Genomic DNA, 21,660 nt, shown 5'->3' on the forward strand with positions numbered 1-21,660 from the left:
CTTCATGACACATTTACCAACGAAATTCCTGACCTGGCCCAAATTGTGCTTTCCTGAAGAATCCGCTCGTTCCATAATTGAAGCTTTCTTTCAAATAGTACTGCACATATACTTTTGTTTTATAGAAACATTTCAGGGACACCTGGGTAGCTCAGTGGTTGAGCCTTCGGCTCAGGGCATGATCCCGGGTCCGAGGATCGAGTACCCCATCAAGCTCCCTGTGAGAAGCCTACTTCTCTCTCTGCCTGTGTCTTTGCCTCTCTCTCCGTGGGTCTCGGATGAATAAATAAAAAATCTTTATAGAAACATTTCAGCTATGTTAACATTTGTTCCATGTCAATATTCTGCACATGACCAAAAATGAAATATTTGTGTGATGGGGCAGATACTAGTGAGAATTTTAAGACAGAGGAGTTATTCTGAGGAGTAACCATAAAAATAAAGCCGAACTTAAAATGAATGTGCTTAAAACTACCTAATACCTTTTTCAAGATAAAAAAAATCTAAGAATAGTAAACTGGTAATATCTGATCAGAAGAAAATAATAAAAATAATTAGGTGTCTTCATTGTCCCAATTAGATACAAAGCAGCACTTAAAATCTGATGTGTAAAAAAAAAAAAAAAAAATCTGATGTGTAGCAATGAAGTTCTCTCTTCTAATGTATCTCTTTCAATCTAAACTTCAAGTGGCAATAAAAAACATTACACATTTTAAAATGGTATAAAAATCACTTAAGTAACCATATCTAACACTTAATGTAACATGCCAAGCACTATTCTAAATATTTCACATGTACTTTTCATTTTATCCTCAGAACCCTATGAGGTAAATATTATCCCCATTTCACAGGTAAGGTAACTGGGGAACAGAATGTTTAAGTTGTACAAAGTCACATAGGAAGTAATTGTGGATCCAAAAATTTCACCATTTAACTTAACTCCAGATTATTACATAAAGCTGCCAATAAGGTAATGTAGTGAATGTGCTTTGCAAATGGTAAAATGTGCAAATACAACATGAATTAAGAGCACATGCTTTGTAGTCATACCTAGTGTCAAGTCTCAATTCTAGAATTTACTACCCATGTGAACTTAGTAAATCACTGAACTTCTCTAAGCTTCAACTTCCTACTCTATAAAATAGAGATAATAAAGTAACAGTTCTTATTGGCAGATTTTACTAGTGCATCTTCTTAGTAGATGAGGGGCATTATGCATGTAAAGGATTAGGAGAGTGCTTGGCATAATAACTCCATGAATTTTCATTATTACTATCTAATACTAAGAGTTCTGTTTATTAACATAAACTCTCATTTTAGTACTTAGCATTTTCTAAAGTAAGTAAAATCAATATGGAGGTATAAAAGTTCATGAAATTAAGACCCAAAGTCTCAAAGTATATGACAGCACAATTCTGAGATGGAAAAGGCTACCACTTACTTTAATATCATTATTAAGTTTTTATTTAAAGTGCCTGGATATACATGAAAATGTGCTAGACACTAAGCAAAATTATTAAGACATAGTCCCTGACTTCAAAAATACACAATCAAGCAAATTAAACTCTGCTGAGTGGGCACAAACAATAGAACTTCCAACTTTGGGCATCTTCCCAACCAGACACAACTATGGTCTTCATTAAGTACCCCTCTGCTTGTGGTGTGGTAGTGGTGAATATACATGCAGAAAAAGTAGTTCAAAAAGAAATAATAAACTCAATAAACAGAATTTAGAGTGATAAAGATTTAGGAACAAATGAGCTAACTTTCTACCCTCTTACCTTCTCAAAAAACATTTTGGCTATCTTGATACTAATGATCTCTGTTAATTAACCAGAAGAGAAACCAATTCTAAAAGAGAGGAGGAATGAATTTGAAAGTTAGAAAAGCCAAAATAAATGCAGGTGAGTTTAAGTGAAAAATGTTTTATTCAGCATTCTATCATGCACCTAATGTCTTAGAAACCAAACAAGTAATAGCCAATCTTAAGATTGCTGATCCTTACTCCTTTCCAAGCCTGAGGTTTCTGTTAGCTTTTAAAAGTCAGAGGAGGAGGAAAGAAAAGCACAGGGTACAGAAGAAAACAGCCAACATCATGCTGCACGTATCTTAGAGCTCAGCTTCTGATCAACTAATGAGAGCTAAATCATAATCCTGGGAATCCTTGGATTCCATTATAAAGGTAACTTCTAAAACTCCTAAGTAAGGATCTAGAATATTTCCAGGGGACCTGGAAACCTAATTCTAAAGTTTAAAAAGCACTTCTTTTTCTAGTGGTCATGCTATTTGAAAGATCCTTCGCAACTTCACAACAGGAAATGATACCACTCATGCCTCCCTCTATCTCCATACCTTCTTGATAGAACACCTATGGAGAAACTCCTCTGTCCATACCCACAGTCTAAAACCATAGCAATACCACAAAATTCCTTCTACTGCATCCATGGGCTCTTTAAAGCAAACCGAGTAGAACAGCCTATAGATCATAAAGCAATATTACAAATACACATTCCTTAAAAAAAAAAAAAAGGTACTTTTCAATAATACAAGCAATCTGCGTTAACCAAAAATTTAGCTCATATCCATAAAAGTAGGCCAAAAATCAAGGATGGGTAGTAATTTACATATTCTGCAAGAATATGTGTGTGTGTGCGTGTGTATTTCAAAAAGAAGCTTTTCTTCCTACTAAAGTCAGGAGGAAAGAGTGGGTAAAACAGAAACATGAACAAACAACAGCAAAAATGGGTATTATGCATACAAGGTCTATCTGTATGTTCTAATGAACACCTGCCCAGTGTCAGCCATACCTCACATTCAGCTCTCACTTGCACTATCCAAACTTATGAAATTGAAATGCAAGCCATACTTTTTACTGTTTCTCCTCTTCCACTGCACTTAGCTGTGGAAGGTACCTCAGGAAACAAGAGATGAATTCTACAGGAAAACTCTTAATTGATGAAACAACAGCAACATAGATAAAATCTGTAGCCAGAGATAGGTTTTAATATCAGATAAGCAGTTTCTGATGGCTCTTAACCTACTTAATTACTTATCCCCACAACAAAAAGTGCTATAAATATTTGCTTATACAGCCTGCATGCAGAAAAGCTTCTGGCACAAATTTCCTAGGACTCTTCTCATAAGAGCCTCAAGCCTGAGCCCTCTGAGAAGACACAGCACAAGTCAAGATAAAACCAAAAAGTAAAGATGAAGACCAGAAAGAAATATGAAGAACAAAGAATTTCAAATAACTTACTTGTTCATTCTACCTTTCTAAACTTGTCCCAGTTTAGCCTCCAACTCCTATCTGCCATAAACTATTAATTTGTCTACTATGATAAAACATTCCAACTCTCTCTAGGCAATTCTAATTTAGACAGACATATCCTGACATAGTGTTATTTTTTTCCTCTATGATCCAGCTGTGTATTATTTTGGCAGTCCTTGGAATCCTTAATTCCTCCTTCTAAATTTCTGCTCTGTGGCCCTAGAGCTAATGGAGGAAACAAACTGGGAATAGTCCTGTAGAAATAGGTGAGCTGCAATAAAGGAATTCCAACAATTGGGCTCCCCTCCACCAACATCAGGCTATTTTTCTTTCTTCCCTATAGTATTTAAAAAGTAGAGAGCAAGAGGCTGACATACAGATGAGAGGCTGTAGCAAAAAGCCACCCCCAGCTTTTTAGGAATACTCGTATCTTTTCACTGGTTGTAGATACTTAAGTCTGGAAAGTATCTTTGGAATATGTCTTGTGTGTAAGAATGCATAAAAGAGAACACCTTGCAAAAGTCAAACATACAGATTTAATAATGTGCAACTAATGACGATGGTTTATAAATGAAATACCACCTACACATTTAGTTCCCTAAATATATTATGCTATTAATCATTAAAGTTAGATCTATAAGTACAAGTTTTCCACATGTGGAAAAGTAAATCTGTTTTTAAATTAAAGAGAAATTATCACTCTAATTCTTAAAAATAAAACTATCAGGGTATATAATTCAAGTGTAGCTGCTCATAGTCACTGAATAAACTTAAATTTGATAAAACATTTAAGTTTCAACCAATGCACCTTTGTTGAAGCACATTTAGCTGAAATAACTTTGAGTCTGGTTTATTTCCATCACATATAGTACATTTTTCCAACAAGAGCATGTACATTCAATATAGAACATTTCCAGCAACAGTTACAGTCTTTCTAGTTTCCTTTCACAGTATATTTTAGTGCAAAGCACTGGGAAGGGTAAATGTTTTTCTAGCTATAGAAGCATTTTATTATGACCTTGTGGATCTTCAACATTTTAAAATTTTATACAAAAGTATATAGATGGACAGGGTCCCTAAGTACAGGTGTGAACCTCTATAAAAACATGGTAAATTCTCTGCTGTACCTTTTAAAATTATAATTTGACAAAAATTACTAAAAAATAAAATATTCCCTAAAAAGTACAAAATATTGATACACAAAAACCTGCCCAATATTTCATAAAGATAGATGTACTTCTGTTTTTCCTAAAATCTTGATTACAAAAAAAATGGACAAGAATTCATTATTTTCCAAATTTTACAGTAGGAATCAAATATCATCTAAAGTAGTCTTTTAAGATTTTACCTGGGAGAAAAAAAATTCAGGGTTTACACTCCCATCTTCCTTTTTTAGCAATATTTAAAGATATAAACTAATATCGTAAGAAGTGGTTGTGCATGGATTGTCTGCATCCATAAAATATCAGTAACCTATTTACTACCTTCATACTAACATTAGTAAATGTGTGGTCTTAAAAAAAAAAAGAAACTGAAAATTAAGTTGCATCTATTATTAAAGTGCTTTGTATAAAATTTAAAGAAAAAAAGGGGGAATGTTTAATTTTCATAAAAACTTCAGATGTTTACAAATAAAAAATGTAATGATCCATGGATGAAAATGAACTGGAACTTTCCTGTAGTATATTATTTTAGAATGAAACTCAAACATTTAAGTGCTGGAGAACAAGTTAGAAAAAAAATGAATGTAAAAATAATTACAAATATTTAGTAGGCTAAATATTTATAATATGTTGATACTAATTTCTTTTGGTCCTAACATATACTCACTAGGAAATATATCTGTACAACCCAGATGAAAATTTTGCCAAATAAAGTGAAACAAAACTAAAATCACTACGATATAGTCTTTTCATCAATAAAAATCACCAGTGGTGATATATATTCTTCAGGTTGTTCTAGCTATAGAAGCATTTTATTATGTTGATCACTTTAATCAACAAATTGTTTGGAAAACAAAATTTGCAATGTTTTTGTAAAAACTGCAGACCAAATGCACAAGGTCAAGGGTGGTTAGCTGATAGACTGTGATGACAATATGTAATGTCACAGCTACTTGAAAGTGCTGGGAGAGGCAGTGCCTTAGAAACAAGTGGTTAGATGGTTATTATTTTAGTCAGAAAACAGTAGTTACAGTCGAATATTTATGAAAATGTTTTTCCTTTTTTTTTTTTCTCATAGTACCATTTGAAGACGTTTAGTGGTTCTAACACCAATTTAAAGTCTTTCCACAAAAATGAACTCCAAACCTTTTCGTACATCACTTGAAGTTATCTGAGGAGAAATGGGAATAAATGAACACTTTTGAGTTTACCAATAAAACTTTGTTTTTAAAATTATACAACAGTAAATGACTTCTAAAGGATGGTTTCATCTCAAGTTTCCACAAATAAAAAAATGTGTGATACTCAAACCACAACATTTAACCTACTCCACATTCAAACTCAGTATACTGTTTTAGAACCTGATTCCAAAACTAATTCAATGCTAATTAAATATATTAAATGCCTTAATATAGGGAAACAGATACTGAAGGTAAACTTTTAAAAATATAGAGAGACTTGCAAAAACAAGTATAGGGAGTCTACTCATTTTTATATTGCATTTTAAAAATCTACATTTATCCCAAAACCTTCTAAAAAAGTAAATTTTTTTCTTTCTTCCCAATAGGGATTTTCCTTTTCTTATAATGCACAACCACACAAAGAAAAAAAAAAAAATCCTACTTAGTTAATATTAACTATGTTGAAATGATCACAAAAAGTCTATTTAAAACAAAAAGGGAAAAATAAGATTTGGAATCTAAATAATCACTTTTTCCACATATCAAAACTAAAAGCAGTAACTAATACATACTCCCAAGGAGAAGGAAAAAAAAAAAAATCTAAACTTCTATCAAGTTTCCTCCTTTGACTGGAAGCACTATGTTAAATGTAAATAACAAATGCTAATTGTTCTAAATTCAATTTGGGGATTTTTTTTTTCTGAGTGCAGCACTTTATTTAGCCGTCACAGATTAATTTTTACAATAATTACAGTGCCTCAAAAGACTTTTTTCCTATAATTATCGCCTTCACAAATTCATTCTAATATATTTAACTTTTCCTACAATGTATTAATTAGTAGACTAAGTCACTAAATCAAATTAAACCTGTGCAAAGTTAGTTAAACAGAAGACTTCTATTGTAAACATAAGCCAATATAAATGTATGTATTTTACAACATTGAGGAAAGCACTGACCCTGTGCCATCTACCTATAACTATATTGCATTGTCCTGTGGAAGATAAGTTCTGAAGTTAACTTTTGTTCCCAAGCCACTGGAATAAAGGTCACTGAAGAGGTAAAGGCAATATGCACATTACTCTTGCAGTTCCCATTGCCATAAGTTATATGGAAGCAAATGTGTTAAAATGGAACTGGCTATAAATTATGGTCAAATGATTTTTTTAGTTCGATGGGGGGAAAAAAGCAAAACTCTGTAACTGTTCCTCACCAGACAAGAGCCTTAGATCTTGTACTTCGGCCTTTGGTTTTGTTTCCTTCAGGTGAATTGGAAGCATTTGCCTTATGAGTTTTCTTATGATGTTCAAGATAAGTCTTTTTGGCAAATGCCTTTCCACATTTATTGCATCTGTGAAGAGAAAAGTTTTTTGTGACTTTTACTTCAATACCAACGTCAGCTACTTCATACTTTTTACTAGGAGAGTTAGAAGTGCCATCATGTTTTGAATCACTATGTTTTGCCTCATCCCTCGAAGGGCCTCTTTTTGCCACTTTATTTAGAACAAAATCAATGGGCTTCTTTATAGCTCTGATCTCTAAACTGGCTGTTATTTTCCCAAGATAGCGGGATGACTTTTTATGAACCACAGTTATATGTCGTATCACATCGCGCTTCCGACGAGTTTCATAAGTGCAAAGAGGACACTTGTAGAATTTAACATAAATGTTATTCCCATCTGTGTGCAACTCAATGTGTTTAGTCAAGTTCTGTTTGGAAGTAAACTGACGTTTACAAAGTTTACAGTAAAGTTGCTTAAAGTCAAAGCCAGCTGAAAGTTTTGGTTTCCTGGTTTTTTGCTGGCCACCTGCAGCAGACGGACTAGTTGATTTAGGGCTTTCCGAGTCTTGTTTAACTTTATTTTTCTGTGCTGCCGGTGTGTTCTTTTTTTCATTTGAATGATTTGTTCCCTTTAATTCATTCTGTGGAGAATGGGTAATGGAAGGGGGTGAAGATTCTACAGAATCTGCTGGTTCAACTTTAACTTTTATTTCTGAACTGCTGGCAGTATTATTAGGGCCTTTCTCTCTTTTAGAGTTTGTTCCAGAAAGAGTTATCTTGTGGACAATTTGCATATGTCTTTTAAGCATTATTTGTGAACTATATTTCCTCTTGCAAAGGAGGCATTTGCATGCAGTTAAATTGTATTCAGCCTTTGAAGACGACTTTTGTTTTCGAGTCTTAAAAGATTTTTTAGGAGAAACAGAATCCAGGAACAAAGGTTGCCCAGGCTTTGTTGCTATATCAGGAGTAATTGAATCCCTCCTTAGTCCTCTATGAACTTCATCAAAATGCCTCCTTACATTCGCTTTTGTAGCAAATGATTTACAACATACTGGACAACTCCTACTTATTGGAACTAGAACATTCTTACTGCGTCCTTTGGAGGACTGGTTTGGATTCTTTCGCGTTTCAATGTACTTTTTTAGTTCTTCCATCTTTTTCTTATGTACTTTTCGAATATGACGACGAACACCTCGTCTGGAATTGAATTCTTTTCTACAAAGACAACATATCAACTGGTGACCAAAATCAGAATTGTCAGAAGTTTCCAAGTCAGCCTGTGATTCCTGAGGTTGCTCATCAGATGGAGGTGCAACTTCATCTGCAACAATCTCAACAGGAGGGGGCTCTACAGTTTCCACCTCTGTATCTGTAACTGGTACTGTTTTAGACTGTTCAGTGCTAGTTTCCTGTATTTGAACTTCGGTTTGTTCAGGAGTACTGCTTGACTCTGTGACTTCAGTAGGATTATCAGTCCTTGAAATATACTGAAACACTGCATTTTGATTAGTTTCTATGGGTTCTAGCTTAATAATATATTCTCGTTTGTCCACACTTGGATATATGGCTTCTAGGAGATCGTTTATGGCTTGGCTTTGTTTATCATTTACATCAGGAAGGTCTGTTAAGGAAAAAACAACATTTTAATCTGAAATAATTAGCCTGCTCTAGCTCTGTAATATTTAAAAATCTATTATAAACCTCTATCTTAAAATTTATTATATCACTGGTTTGTATTTCTTTTTATAAGAACATTATCTACTTTTCCATATTTTAAAACTAGAATTGAACTAAAATTGATTTAAAATCTCATCATGGTACACAAATGTTAAGGAATAAATGCAATCTGAAGAGCTACTTCTACTTCTAAGTGTCCTTAATACAAAATATATAAGCACATGAGAGTGCTAAATAATTACAACAGTACTTCAAATCTTTAGTCTAAACTTTTCAAGCTAGCAAAGGCAAATAAATCAAAGTTCTCATAACCCAATACAGATAAAACAACAAAGAATGTACTATTATATATAAAAATGCTTCTTTTTTTAGAAAACATAACAGCATTCATATTAACATAATCCATAATAATGCAGTCTACCTGTATAGAGGGACACTTAAAGATTTTACAGAAATGAAAAAGAAAGATTTGTAGGATATAAATAAGAATGACATGTAGAGACATATTTGCTAAATGCAGTCCTATTACAGTTCTTCTTAACATGACACAATCCCATTCAAGTAAGTGATTAAAACCTATAGATTTATGCCAAAAACAGAGCTAGTTTTATTTAATTGTACAATAATTACATCCTGTTAAGGCAACCAAGTATTCTTACTTTAACAGAGTTATCAAACGCTAGTTATGTTTCCACATTCAATTGTAAAATCTAGCTACAAATACAGCATCAAACCTGTTATCTATTTAGAATACAAGAAATGATTCATTATTGCTCTTCTAGTAATCTTTCCACTTAAAAGGGATAAAGTAGTGTCTGTAAGAGGGATAACACTTTCACAGGAGCATTTCTAGAATGAGTATTGCCAGAAAAGTGCACAATAAGTCAACAAATCCATTTATTTATATTTCTAAAAGTCAATTCTACACTGAAAAAAAGAATAACTATCAGGAATATAACTAATTTTCTACCGGTACTTTAATTATTAAAAGGTCAAATTTGAAACTAATCCCTACAGACAGCCTTTTCATTTATATCTCAATGATAAAAACAAGTATACCAAGATCTAACAGTAGCAGGAAAAATTCCCAAATATGAAATTTTTATTTTAACTACATATATATATATATATATATATATATATATATCCTATAATATACTTTAAAATCAGCTGCATGCTAGTAATTAAGTTGTACTTTTGATATTTGGAGTTTTCATTTCATTCCCATCCCAAAAAAGTTAAATTGAAAAGTGCACAAACTCCACCATGCAACTACAGTATCAAACTGACGAAATAAATTCTATAAGCTGTAAGTCCACAAAGAGTTAAACCCCTGAACAAGAAATAATGAAAGTAACCTATTACTTATTAAAATATTTTAAGGAATTTATATCATTTCCTTAAAGCAAGAAAGTAATACCATTATATATACTACTAACTTAAGCATACAGGGGCAATACACTTAATCAAACAAACATTCAGTTCCACAAAGACCGAATTAGCCTACAACCTGCCTTCATCAAATTAGCTACTTCAGATCTCAAGTTGGTCTATAATACCATCTAATTTCTGATAAAAATGATTGATCTATAAATAAATTTCACAGAGAATAAAACGGATCTTCAAATCCAGACCCGGAAAAAAGTAGATTAATATTTTTTAATGCTCTTCACCATCCGTAAGAAATCAACTCATTTACTCATTCTTTCTCTCCTTCTAATTTACTTAAGGGTAATCTTAGTAAATTATCAGTCCTATGTATCAAGCTGTTAAAGAAGCAAAAATGAAAAATACCAACCAATACCCCCTTTAAGCACTGAGATTTTTAACTTAGAAAAATCCTGAATATAAACTATCCAGGAAACCTAATGTTTTATGTCCATATAAACATTCAAAAGCAATATCCAACATTTTAACATAAATATATTTCTAAACCTAACCTCATGTATCTTTAGAAAAACCCAGGTAAAAAGTACTATCATAAAAGTACCTAAGAAAATGAATATATAATATTAAGTCGAGTATTATAATTTTATTCCATTAAATTATTGATACCATTTTAACACAAACATACAGCTAGAGTAAAAGAATACTGTAAAATGCATAACCGAATATATGAATAAAACTTACTGTCATCCATCTGGAGACTTGGTGGGCAGTAGAATTTTTTATGGGTAATCAAATTTGGTAATCCTCTGAAGAGACTGCGGCATAATTTACATTCAAAAATAGTGTCCACGTCTTTTAATAAAATGTGCTTAAGCTGTTTAGTTCCTGAAGGAAAAAAGAAAATAAAACTTAACACAAAGGGTAACTTTAATATGCATTTTTAAACTGGGCAACCACAGTTGACAATCCAAAGTGCAATTACTCTTTGAAAACAAAATACAGGCATTGCCAATTTCCACCACAGTGTATTCAGAACTAAGTTATAAACAAATTCTAAGTAAGATTCTATCATCATCTGGATATTGTGACAGCTAAAATTGATATTCTTTTTCTAATTCAGCAGCCTATCAATTCTTAGGATATCCCAATAGTGGTTCCAACATCTGGCTAATCATCACAACAACCAGGCAATAAAGATGTACATTACCCACCCCTAGAGATTCTGATTCAACAGATCTGGAATGAGAAAGAAGAATTAAACATGCCCCCCCCCCCTTGCCAAAGTTTCTGGCTGGTTCCTTTAGCTCCCTTCTGCATTAAGATGTGAACATGGAGTTCTATAATACATTTTCCCCTGATTCCTTAAAGAAAGATTGTCTGTGACTTTGCTTTTTAAACTCAGTTCAAACTACTTTAGGTTTGGGGCCAAAATGGGATTATGGCCATTGAGTCTGAGAGTAATCTTTATCCATAATCTGAATTTCGCTTAGGTCTCCTGATACCACTGTAAATTTATTCAAAGCCTTTCTCCCTCAAAAACACACTCCAAGTGCAATTAATTAAATATTGATGGTTTAGTTTAATTTAAAGCCTGTCTTTCCCACTAAATTATAAACTCCAAAACAGCCAAGACCAAACCTGTCTTACTTACAACTACAAAGTATTCAGTTCTAGCGATACTCAATAAAGACTAGTTGAAGAAATGCCACTGATAGAGGCAATCTAAGCATTATGACAGAAGATCAAAAGGCAGGAAAAAAATAAACAGCAATGAGCATCCAATCTTTAAAATAAAAACATCTATCAGGAATAAAACACAAATAGAAGATCTTTTGTCATTATTTCCTATAGGTTTTTGCCACAGATAAGTTGGTAAAATTGCTCTGCCATGCTTTACTAATTAATTAGCCTTTAATTTCCTCAAAAAAGATGGTAATAATATTGACTTAAAGAGGAAAAACAAAAGTGTCCTGAAAAAAAACTATCTAGGTGCAGTGTTCCATCATTCCACAAGTACTTGACACTCTGTTAACCTCTGGGACTACTAAAGAGTAAACTCACTATACTATCCATCTCGTAAAATGAACAAACCAGAGCAAATCTATCTTAGAGAATCATGAAAGAAGATATGAACCTAAATCCCAGAAAAAATTAAATTACACATCTGGGTTTCCACTGGGAAAAAAATAAATATAATGAAATCATTTCCACCATTTCTCAAATACAAATCAATGTTTACTGTACTAAACCAAACTGTATTACCACAAAATCAGAAAACATAAATTTAAAAAGATTCAGAGGACAGCTTGAGTACTCTTCTTTATATAAAAGTAAATTCATACACACACACACTTTTTAAGTCCATTTCACATTGCAAAATATACTGCCAACAGACTGCTAACATATTTACTTCATAATTAACCTCCGAAGTGGGCAAACCATGAAAGAAGGTAGACTGATGATAAAAATATTTTAGATAAACCTCTCTAACATATCCTAAAAAGTATCGTTAAGTATAGTACTAGTAAGAAGAAAACAGGAAATTTTGCACACTCTATTCTAAATTGAAATACCTGCTAGACTAACACTAAAGATTCAATTCTGCCTGTAAAGACAGTAAAAAGGATTGAAGAGGAACAAGCTGAACTAGGTTTAACTTAAGAACTCAATTGAAGATTTAAATAGAGAGTATGAAGTTATGCATAAAAAATAGTTACTGGTAAAAATATAAGACTGCATCCCTAAATCAGAGATCTCACTTTGTCTACCAAGTTCTCTCAACCATAAAAACTAATTAATTTAAAAATTTAAAAAAATCTATATAGAAAGAGGTAATCTTGTTTAGTCCTAGCTATACAGCTAGTTATATTCAGTAGAGTGTATATTTGTTTCCAAAAGCATCCCCCTAAAAAAAAAAGACTCTAACCTTAACTAATCAATCTTAATTATCATTCACAAATCCCACCCCCATTGGACCCCACCTACTCACACATACAAGGCACAATTGTGTTGATGCTGGTACATCAAATTTCTATCAAAGCCACGGGTTCACCAAATTGTCTCTCTCTCTCACTTTTCAGGCCTTTACTAAAACTATGTTTTTTTTCTCCCTACCTATAACAATCTCCTACTTCCTCCTTCTTCTCGTCTGGCTCACTTCTAGTAATGATTCAAACTCCAGGTTAGATGTCACTTCTTCCAGGAAGCCTTACTGATTCCTGGTTTTTGTTACGAATTTTTCTCCCCAACTCTCACAGCACCCTATACATCGGTACTAATATCCCACTGTCTTGGAATTAATTTTCTGTACTCTCATTAAACTGGAAGCTCTAAAAAGGACAAAGACACCTTTAATGCTCACACAAGCATTAGAAGATGATGCCCTCAAGATGATGCCTGATTGACGTTTGTTAAATGACATATTGAAGAGCTCTATGTTTAAAGAAACCCTCTCTATAAATCAGATTTTTTTTTTTTAGTCTAAATAAAGTTGACTGGAAAGTCAAAAAAGAGACCTCAAAGATTTTGTAATTCAACTTACACATTTTATGAATGAGAAAAAAAAAAGATGTTGCCCATTCCATAAATACAGAAGTTTTTCCCTAAGTCAGTTTTAGTTGCATTTTAAGGTTTTGTTGTTTTTCACATGTGGTCATAATCGCTTTGGTCATAATGGTCTCATCAGCTACCATTTTGTGACTGCTTTGCTCAGTAACAACTAGATATGGCCAATCAACTGCCTCTGTCAACAGCTAAAACTTTGTCACTGAGACAACAGACATAGTCAATCTAGACAGCAACATAAAGTTCTTCCACTACTCTTGATCCTGAAAGAGACTATCTTACTCCTAATTATTCCTTTTCCTATATTAATAACTTTTTCTTGCCATAGGTTTTAAAACTATCTTAAGAGTCACTATTTACCGATTATACAGATCATTAATCAGTATCTTTCCAAATGAAAAACCCAGTCCTCCAAAGGGTAATAAGGCTTTTGATGCCTAAAAATCAACTAATTTAGTGAATATTTCAGATTCTCCTAATAGGTGCACAGTGAATATTACTTAAACCTCATCAAGAGTTTCGTCATGTGCTATTCCTTAATATCAAATACACCGTATATACTGAGAAAAATGTTTACAAGATTTTTTCCAAAAGGAATGAATATTCAGTTTTACATTATGGTGGATAGCAGTCACTTTATCTAATGTGATATTAATTCTAACTCTTCTGTGCCAAAGATAAGCTTTCTTTTTTTCCCCTTAATATATAGATATGTTGGTCAATGACCATTCTAAGTTGTAGCGGTAATGATTTTTAAACAGTATAACTGCTTGCTTTATGATGATTCACATGTGAAGCTCAATCTTTTTTAGTTTAACTATTTAAGCATAGCATCATCTCAACATTGCAAGCAAATCTGTAATTCCTGTCAAAACTAATTTCCAAGGTCAGTATATGAAGAAAATTTTTAATTGATCATTCCTTATCAAAAGTTCCTAAAGGTATAAAGTAGGGAAAACTTAAGAAAATTTAAATTATCATCTTAAAACCACCACCTGCAAGAGTTGGTTTAACAAAAAAAAATTACTAGGTTAAGTATGGAACATTGCCACATACTACAATAAGGTTATTAAGCAGAATAAAATCATTATAGTGCCTACTTGGTTTATCTTTTAGTCTTACAAACATTTACTGAACACCTCTTAAGTATGAGGCTACAATGCTAATCACTGGAAACATGAAAGTGAAGGATCTGATCTGTGCCCTTAAGAAACTCTCAGACTAATAAAAATGTCTGTGGGCAGCCCAGGTGGCTCAGTTGTTTAGCGTCACTTTCAGCCCAGGGCGTGATCCTGGAGACCCGGGATTGAGGCCCACTTCGGGCTTCCTTCGTGGAGCCTGCTTTTCCCTCTGCCTGTGTCTCTGCCTCTCCCTCTCTCTCTCTCTCTCTCTCTGTTGTCTCTCATGAACAAATAAATAAAATCTTTAATATATATATATTTTTAAAATATTAATATTATATATATTATATATATATATAAATGCTCTTCTAGGAACACAGCCTCAGATTGCATGCTTTGAAGAATGTAAGAACAAATCAAACAAATAAATCTACCTGTCTTAATTCATCCAAAATATATCTAATATGATCTTAAATTTCCTGCAATTGTTATATAACCAAAAACAAAATTCATATCATATGGCACTCTTTTATGTATCTCTGACAAATCACACTTCCATCCCAAGTTTTTGTTTGCAGACTCAGGACTGAGGCATTGCCATCCAGTCACAGCTTATAAACTAAATTCAGGTAATGTTGCTTTACACAGTACAAAACCAAAATGAAACAAAAACTTTTAGGTTAAATGACCAAACCTAAGATGATAATGACAATAGCAAATACCACACAAAGCTAATTCTCATTTTTCACTACAATTTACTCCTCCCTACTATTCAGAAAAGATGCCCTTCCTTGTACACAGTAGTAATATATTCTACAGACAGAATCTTTTTTCTATGATATATATATATATTTTACAATATTATATGCTTAAAGGATTCAAAAAAAATGGTCAACTTCATATGAAAGACTAGTTTTGAATACCAGACTAAATAATTATCCTTTACTCCCTATTTTTCTGTTTCTAACCTTAGGGAATTCAATAGCTCCTTTGCCTCTACTAGAAGACTAAGAAACTAAGAAAGAATATTAAGCTCAATTAAATCAATTTTAATAAATGTCTCATGGAAGTACATCTTTTTTGTTATTGTTACTTAAATTTCTGTTTCAGTTTGGGGAGAGAAGTCAGGAAGAAAGGAAGCTAAAATAAAAGTATTGATAGAAAGGAGGGAAATTTGAAGACACCAAGTCAGAGGTGATCCTAGAAGAACTAAGGCAGCACTCTAGCAAAAGGCAGAGCCCAGTCAAGATAGCACTAGAAGCCAGGGATTCAGAACAAACAGCTTGTGTCAAAGTCATCCAACCATCAGGGATTTCAGAGTATAAAATCTGTAAGTTGGAGCAAACAAAATAGGCAGCCTTCTAAAAAAAATGACATATCTATGGACAGAGGTCAAACAACAGAGAAATGTACTGTTAATAAAGCAAAAATACGTAACAGTGTGGAGTCAGCTACCATATATACTGGGAGAAAAAGCAAGGGAGACATGTTTGCATATGTATAGAGGGTCTCCGGGAGAAGACACACAAACAATGTAGCAGTGGTTACCTGAGCAAAGAGCCTTTTTTTGTATTTTTATCTGTCCTTTTATTCTTTTTTTTTTTTTAAGCCACAGGCACTTATGACTTAATCCAGTAATATTATTTATTCCAACACAGGAATATTACTTAATTCCAAAAAGAAAAATCTGTTCAAATTAATTTACAAGTGAAGCAGCCAGAAATAAAAAGATATCAGAGGTCAAGAAAGATTTGTAATTTAAAACCAGAAAAATAGTCTAAAGCAAAAACTGAAGTGTGAGGCAAAGAGAACGAGTCAAAACTGATCATGTAGTCAGTACAGTACACGTGGGGCCGATAGACCTAAAAAACGAGTTAACCCCTTCCTTAGCCTTTTATGAATTTCCAGCTTGGGCAGGAATGAATACCAGGTTCTATACAGCTCAGTGTACACAGGAGAAGGTGAGTCACTTAAGAGATGATACAGTAGCTGAAGACAACTGAGCTTAAAGATTCAGCCAGATATCCTAACACATTACTAATGCCCCACCTGACAGCCTCTATACATTAACAAGAGCAAAAGCATGGACTTAGACTTCAGATAGTTCTTTAAAAGCAACGTGTGTGACCCAGCTATAATGGATAGAGCCTAGAGAGAAATGAGTGGCTGAAGACGTGGTTGGGAGTAGAATGGGACCAGGAGGAACTCAGGGATTGAGAATGGATCTTCATTCCCAAGTGGCCCAAACTTCCATGCTATTCTCCCAGTTTCAAATCAGCCAGGGCTTGGCTACTTCAGTGCTAAAGAGCTACACCTTAGCAAACTTTAGATTATACAGATACACAGAAGATTATGATCATGAGGAAATTAAAATTGCTTACTTCTGAGACGTATTAACAAAGTAAATGAATTCTTTTTTCTAAGTCCAAAATTAGTTTCTTTATACTGTTAAGCATATTTCTACATCACTTCTAATTTAAATTACTGGGTACTTATAATCAAATTTATAGTATTTTCAGAATTTGCCCAAATAAAACAGAACTCAGAAGGCCAATTTGCTGGGACATTTAAAAGAGAACATTTCACTCATTTCACAGACCCTTTTCTTTAGTTTAAATTGTAAAGAAATAGCAAATACAGAAAACAGACATGACCACAGAGCAAAAGGAAAATAATTTCATTTCTAAATATTCATCTTCTAAACACAAATTTTGAGAACAGGATCTTCTCAAAAGATAGATTTTCTAACACAAAGCATTTATGAATGAACCAATTCTAACTTCTTAATCAAAAAACAATAATAAATTATAGTAGCATAAAATAATCTTATTAATTCTAAATTTTGGATTTTAAAAAAGAAACCTATATGGGTACCTGGGTGGCTTAATCAGTTAAGTGTCTGACTCTTTCAGCTCAGGTCACGATCTCAGGGTTGTGAGATCGAGCCCCACATCCGCCTTCATGCTGGTTGTGGAGCCTGTTCAAGATTCTCTCTTCCCCTCCCTCTGCCCCACTGGCCCCCCTCTCCCTCACTAAAAAAAAAGAGAAAGAAAGAAAGAAGAAAAGAAACCTACAGCAAGAACACAACTAAATGTGAAAAGCTATTACCTTCATTTCCATGAGAAAGAAAAAGAATTATATCTCTACTAAAAGTAGCTAAAAGAAACTCTCACTATGACCAGAAACTAACCATTCTTTTGTTATGCCAGAAATATATTATAAATACTTCCCCTAATAAGTAAAATTTTAATTATATTTACCATAGGAAAATCTGACTAATCAGTTACTTCTGTTAATGAAGGGCAACTACAAAAGTAAAACGAACAACAACAACAAAAAAGTAAAAAGATCAAGAAACACCCAAATAGGCTGCACCTCCATTCAACATGAGCAAGGCTTGGATATACACTCGATACCTACTTAAACATATACATATAAAAGCAATGCCATGAGGACTATAGATTTAAAAATAGGAGAAATAGATTTGAGTCAGAAATTTAAAAATTTTTATTTTTGATTAAGGAGTAATCTTTTTCTTAGATCCTAAAATAAAGCAAATATATACTATTTCTCTTTACAATGACTTAAAAACAAGCACCTCAAAGCATTTATCAATACAAAACAAGTGGTTATATATAAATTATCTTTCCCTCTAAATCTCAGAAATTTTTCATTAAAATAGTGAGTGTTAGAATAAAAGATACTCCAATCCTTTAAATTTCTGTCACTTAGGTGTCCCATCAATTATGTGTATCTGCTTATTTATATCTAACCAATAGTTTGTAATGTCAGTGAAGCCAAATCAACAAAAGGTGAAGTGGATCATAAGAAACACAAAAACCTAAGATCTCACTGATAACACAGGAGTTCTAACAGTTCTCAGTCATGTATATGCAGTAAGCAACACCTACTTTAAAGCACTGGATTGCAACCGCACAAATCCATTTATTATATATACAATTATTATAATAATCTAATATAGAAAGAAAAGCCAAACAAATGTATCCAAAGAGACCAGAGCTGGAGTAAGTATTTTTCCTGTCTTGTGCTCTATCAAAGATGTTGAAACTCCAGGGTTAGGCAGGAGAAAGAAGGTGAGTCACATAAACAGAGATGATAAAGTAATTAATCTAGAACAATCTCAGACTTTCTGAATAAATAATCTACCCTGCCAATACTTATAAAGACCCAGTATAATTTACGACTGCCCTTTGAGGATTTACAAAGAATATGCCAAAAAATAACAATAAATTGTTAAGAAGAGGCACATTACCAATAAAAATACCATATATACTTCTTTAAACCATACTAAGCTTATCTCTGTATTAATATATAAAATATAGTACTGAAAAAGAATCTAGATCAAGTCAATATTTATTCATCCACTTTCTAAAAATATGACAATTAATAGTATTCTATAAAACCAAAGTATACATTTTTAAATTTTCAAAAAATTAATTCTAAGGATTGCTAGGTAGTTTCTAACTACTATGTGAAGATTGAAAAATATCCTAAAACATTCATACCTGATCGAAAGCACTCAATTATTTGTTGAATACCAGATTTGGATGTCTGTAGTGGTTGCTGTAACAAAGGAGCATCTCCAGGTTCCAGGATATAAACTACATGGAAGACAAACACCCACCCCAATCCCCACAAAAAAAGGGTTATTTAAATCATTTACTATTGAAGTAAAACAACGGTTTGCTACAATCATGTTAATGATAATCACACTTGTTTGTATATACTTCACCATCATCTTTGTAAGGCAAAATGAAATAATAGAGAAAAAATAACTAAAACTATTCTCAATTCAAGGCTAAATGAAAGCTACTTAAGGCTTCAAACGCAAAGATTTACTATTTTGGTATTATTTACTACATATTCATCATGTTTGCCTTTTTATTCCCCTTGAAGAGGAACCACTGTATTTAATCAAAATTCTAGGACAATGAGGACAATGATGGCCTAGTCACATCTCATAAACCATTCCAGAACCCTGTAGACAATCTAGTACAGCTCTCGAGGCAATTATGAGAGCAAAACTCAAAAACCACTGTCTAAGGAAAGAACTAATGAAGTGCATGATGACAGATATTCAAGAATGTTCATTGCACCACTCTGCAGCACTGTAAATAATTGAGAAAAAAATTCAAAAAACTTTAAAATCTCTCAATAGGAACCAGACTAAATAAACTACGAAATATCCCTACAACAGAATCCTTCATGGCTGTTAGAAAGCATGAGCTAGATCTACATGTATCAACAACAGAGGATGTCACTAATGGATTAAGCAACAAAAACAGGTTATAGAATATGATCTCACATTAATATGTATTTCAATATACAAAGAAATTTAACGTTTATGTGTATGTATGTACAGACATTAATATACACAGAAGTAGTCTGGTAGATACCAACAAAACAAGGGTTCCGTCAAGGTGGACTTTATAGGAATGATTTTCACTTTCTCCCTCACACTTCACTAGTACTTCAGAACCTGGGCTTTTACAAGTTAAGTCCATGTTAAAAAAAAAAAATTATAGTAAGTAAAAATAATATTTCCACTTTAAAAATAAAAATTTTCATTTTCATATATGAGCTCTGCTTTCCAAAACTCTTAGATTCACAGTATAATTATATAATAAATTAGATAATGATGCTATGAAATAAAGTAACTGAAAAGGAAAACGGAGTTTTTCCATCAGATACCAAATAAAGAAATGATTATAGTAGAGAAAAACCAACCACTTTAATTAACTTTTTTTTAATATAATGTTCTATGCTCAACTATTACCATCTTAATCCAGGATCATCCACTCTGTGGGAAAATAAAAAGGATGATTTCAATAATGCATGCTGCTACTGATTCAGGGCCTGATCTTGGACAGCATTTAGCTTTCTACTAAGAAGGCTAATGCCTGCTGCTATGTATATAGACACAGCCTTAGATTCCGGTCAAGGCTTTAAGTCTTGTGCTTAGTGCACACAAATGGGAGGAACAATGTCTCAGAACCAAACCATTTGGGATCCCTGGGTGGCTCAGCGGTTTAGCACCTGCCTTCAGCCCAGGGTGTGATCTGGGAGTCCCAGGATCAAGTCCTGCATCAGGCTCCCTGCATGGAGCCTGCTTCTCCCTCTGCCCCTCTCTCTCTCTCTCTCTCTCTCTCTCTCTCTCATGAATAAATAAAATCTTAAAAAAAAAAAAAGAAGAAGAAGAACCAAATCATTTTATTAAGCACAACTTTTCCATAATTTTAAGAGATACTTTAGGGGTATTTTAAATGAATTAAGAACATGCACACACCCACAACTCATTTTGAGAACATCTGACATTGGCACTTCCTGTACAGTGATTAAAAATATGAAAACTCCAGACCTGGATTTACTACACTGAAATCTTTTTCTGACACTTATTAGATACAACTAAGGCAAATTAAACTCTCTGAACTTTTTCTCATCTCTAAAATGGGGATAATAAAAGTACCTAAATCACAGGGTTGTATGAGGATTAAATGAGCTAACACAAGAAACTAGTTAAAACAGAGCCTGGGATATAGTAAGTGTTCAATAAATGTTCTATCACCACCACTACCACCACCATCATTATCAGGTACAAATCAATTGCCTTCTGACACCCAAAACTGAAAAACGGTTTCCAAAATCTAAGTAAGAGAAGTAGAATTCAATCCTTTAAAGATGCAATAGCATAAGTTTGTAAACAGACTGATTGATGATAACATTTACTTGGGTTAGATGGATCTCTTTTCACTATTTGTATGAAACTGACAACTGTTTATAAAAAATAATAATAAAAAAGAGGGCAGAAACTGAACAATTGTAAAGAATAAAAAGCAGCAACGTTTGGCTGTATACGTGGCAAGAATTCTAGATAGGGAAAATTAAAAAAACAACAACACGGTAATGAATAAGGGAGGGATATGGAGAGAAAATGGAAACTTGTCCCTAGAGTCTCCTTTCCTCATTTAAAAACGCTCCAGAAAAACTTTCTAT

The 21,660-nt window shown here is 33.1% G+C and overlaps 1 protein-coding gene across 8 annotated transcripts in view; it reads right to left on the reverse strand.

Annotated features, from left to right (window-relative positions):
- Nucleotides 1-21,660, reverse strand: part of ZNF800 (zinc finger protein 800) — a 146,682-nt gene that overhangs the window by 19,840 nt on the left and 105,182 nt on the right. For 3 of the 8 annotated variants that reach the window (XM_072784443.1, XM_072784441.1, XM_072784442.1), the window contains exons 3-5: nucleotides 19,173-19,268; nucleotides 10,703-10,846; nucleotides 6,824-8,516 (exon numbers count right to left, since the gene is read on the reverse strand). In XM_072784443.1, coding sequence (XP_072640544.1) covers nucleotides 6,824-8,516; nucleotides 10,703-10,846; nucleotides 19,173-19,268 — 1,933 coding nt within the window. Of the gene's footprint in view, nucleotides 1-4,102; nucleotides 5,603-6,823; nucleotides 8,517-10,702; nucleotides 10,847-13,502; nucleotides 13,649-19,172; nucleotides 19,269-21,660 lie in introns of those variants that run through there. The other 5 variants (XM_072784447.1, XM_072784446.1, XM_072784444.1 and 2 more) reach the window with 3 other exon arrangements.

The sequence above is a fragment of the Canis lupus genome, chromosome 18, assembly GCF_048164855.1.
Source record: "Canis lupus baileyi chromosome 18, mCanLup2.hap1, whole genome shotgun sequence".
Taxonomy (NCBI): domain Eukaryota; kingdom Metazoa; phylum Chordata; class Mammalia; order Carnivora; family Canidae; genus Canis; species Canis lupus.